We start from the raw sequence: 2,399 nt of genomic DNA, 5'->3' as shown, positions 1-2,399 counted from the left end.
TCATCGATGTTTCTAACTCTCTATCTCTCTCCCTTCCTCTCTGTACAAAATCAATAAAATATATTTAATAAATAAATAAATAAATAAATAAATGTTGTGATCAATGAACATTGCTTTTCTATTTTTTAAATATTTTTATTGATTTCAGACAGGAAGGGAAAGGGAGAGAGATAGAGACATTAATGATGAGAATCACTGATCAGCTGCTCCTGCACACCCCCTACCGGGGATCAAGCCTGAAGCCTGGACATGTGCACTGACCGGGAATCTACCATGACCTCCTGGTTCTTACATCAACACTCAACCACTAAGCCACACCAGCTGGGCGCTTTTCTATTTTTTTAAATTACATTAAACATTATATATTTATAAGCATGTAGGTAAGACAGGTAAGTGATAAAAAATTCAAATGGCACAGGAAGGTGTGCCGTGAAAATGAAGTCTTTTCCCCACCGTTGACCCCCCCCCCTTCCAGATCCATGCTCCTGACAGCCTGCTCTCCATTTCCTGTGAGCTCTTCCAGAAAAAAGTGCACATCTGCAAACACACATGACCACAGACACTATTTTTTTGTTTTTAGTTTAAATGCATTTTATTTTTAGACAACCTATATGACATGTTGTTTTTTTTTCTTAAAAACAATGCCCCTGCTCCCAAGGTCAAAATAAACGAAGAGCTTAAGATAACATCAGTCTGGTTTTCCTAGTCTTGGATGAAAAGCAACAGCCAGTTACGGTGACAGGAGACAGAGCCAAACTGCCCCAATTTCACAAGTCCCCCAATTAGGCAAACTAACCTTGTTCCATTTCTAAGCCCCGCTTAAAGAAAATCACACGTGGGGTCCCCCATCCTCACGGTCGTCCGGCAGAGCCACCAGGCCACCTGGATTCATGTTCTCACCAACAAAGAACGGGCAGTTTTTAGAATTGGCAAGGATGTGCTCCATTTGTTCTGCAGCTGCTGTCATAAAAGGCTCTACGCTTTCTGCTCTCTGTTCCTCAAGCTTCCCTTGGTTTGATTTCATGTCATCTCTGATGTAGTTCTCATAGGCTTCTTCTGTGAAGCTGGTTTCCGGCAAGTGATGGTTCATGACAATGTCAACACCAGTGATGACCATGCTTTCGGTACCTTCGCCCCCAGGGCCTTCAGCGGAGGCATTTCCACCAAGAAGCCAGTCATCAATGTCACCCTCTGTCCTACTGACCATCTTCCCCTCTGCCTCCAGGCACAGCCCGTCTGCCATCTCCCGGATCTTGTAGATATCGGAGACCATCTCGTCATGGCTGATGAGATCCCGGTAGATGGTCGTGATGGCGGCTGGAAGGAGATAGCAGCGCTGCCTTAGCAGGAGCATGGAACTCGGTGAGAGCGTGGTGCAGCTGGAGCCACGCTTGGGGGGAGGGGAGAACAGGCGGAGTGGGCGGGGAGCCACAGACACTCCTGGCTTACACAAACAGAAGCAAAACACACCCATGCCTTGCATCTTGCCCTTTTGCACTTGCCATACCTTGTTGATCTTAACCCATCATGCACATGGCGGCATCGTCCTTTTTCACAGCTGCATAGTATTCCACTCATGTAGTTTGATCGTATTTTACTTAGTCATTCTTTTTTGTTGGATCTTCAGGTTATTTCCAACTTTTGATGTTAGCAAACAGTACAGGAGTAGTTGTCTTTCACTTTAATATTTGTGTGTGTGGGGAATCAGTTTTTTTTTTGGAGACTTGTGCATGTTGCTTTTTAAGTGTATGATCAAATTGCACTATGAGGTTGTACCAAGTTACTCTCCTACCAACAGTGTGTGAGTGAGAGTGCCCGTATCTCCACAATTTTGCTAATGGCGTGTGCTATGAACTTCGTGTTTTTTTGTTTTGTTTTGTTTTGTTTCATTTAATAAATGAAAGCAAGTATCATGGTATAGTTTAAACTTCTCTTTTAAATTGGAGGGTGAAAAATACACCCTTTGTTTGTTGAGCTAAACACCTCTCATTGAGGCTTATGTCAAGTACCTCCGTTGTTTTGTTTTGTTATATTATTTTAACATTTTATTTTATATTTTCCTTCATCCTTGATGCCCAGGCCTGTTACATGTGTCCCGGGGTGTGTCTGTGTCTTTGTAAGACCAGTAGTGTTGCTTTAAGTGTGAGTGTTTAACTTACCGGTGAGTTTTCCTTCTGTTTCTGCCTCTTTCGCTCGGCAATCCGTCCCCGAGGTCTCCCCAGGCTGTGCTCCGTGGCCGGCCTCGCTCGCCATGCTGAAAAGACATTATCCCGCTTCCTTCCAGCACACCACTTGCTCATATCCTCTGGGGCGGGATGTTTTTCCGTCATGAGGAAACCTGGGCCCGAGCCTGCCCCCTTTGAAGATGGGAAGACGGGCGGGAGGGCAGGAAGGGGGAG

At 44.9% G+C, this 2,399-nt stretch overlaps 1 protein-coding gene across 1 annotated transcript; it reads right to left on the bottom strand.

The window, feature by feature from the left end:
- Window positions 1-829: 829 nt before the first annotated feature.
- LOC118708172 (translationally-controlled tumor protein-like) lies at window positions 830-1,407 on the bottom strand. Its single transcript, XM_036419265.2, has one exon. It carries the CDS (start codon window positions 1,352-1,354, stop codon window positions 830-832), a length of 525 nt encoding a protein of 174 aa, XP_036275158.1. The 5' UTR covers window positions 1,355-1,407.
- Between the last annotated feature and the right edge of the window lie 992 nt (window positions 1,408-2,399).

This window comes from Pipistrellus kuhlii, unplaced genomic scaffold (genome assembly GCF_014108245.1).
Source record: "Pipistrellus kuhlii isolate mPipKuh1 unplaced genomic scaffold, mPipKuh1.p scaffold_m20_p_6, whole genome shotgun sequence".
Lineage (NCBI taxonomy): Eukaryota > Metazoa > Chordata > Mammalia > Chiroptera > Vespertilionidae > Pipistrellus > Pipistrellus kuhlii.
The sequence above is the reverse complement of the archived record's forward strand: the minus strand, read 5'-3'. Positions and strand labels throughout refer to the sequence as shown.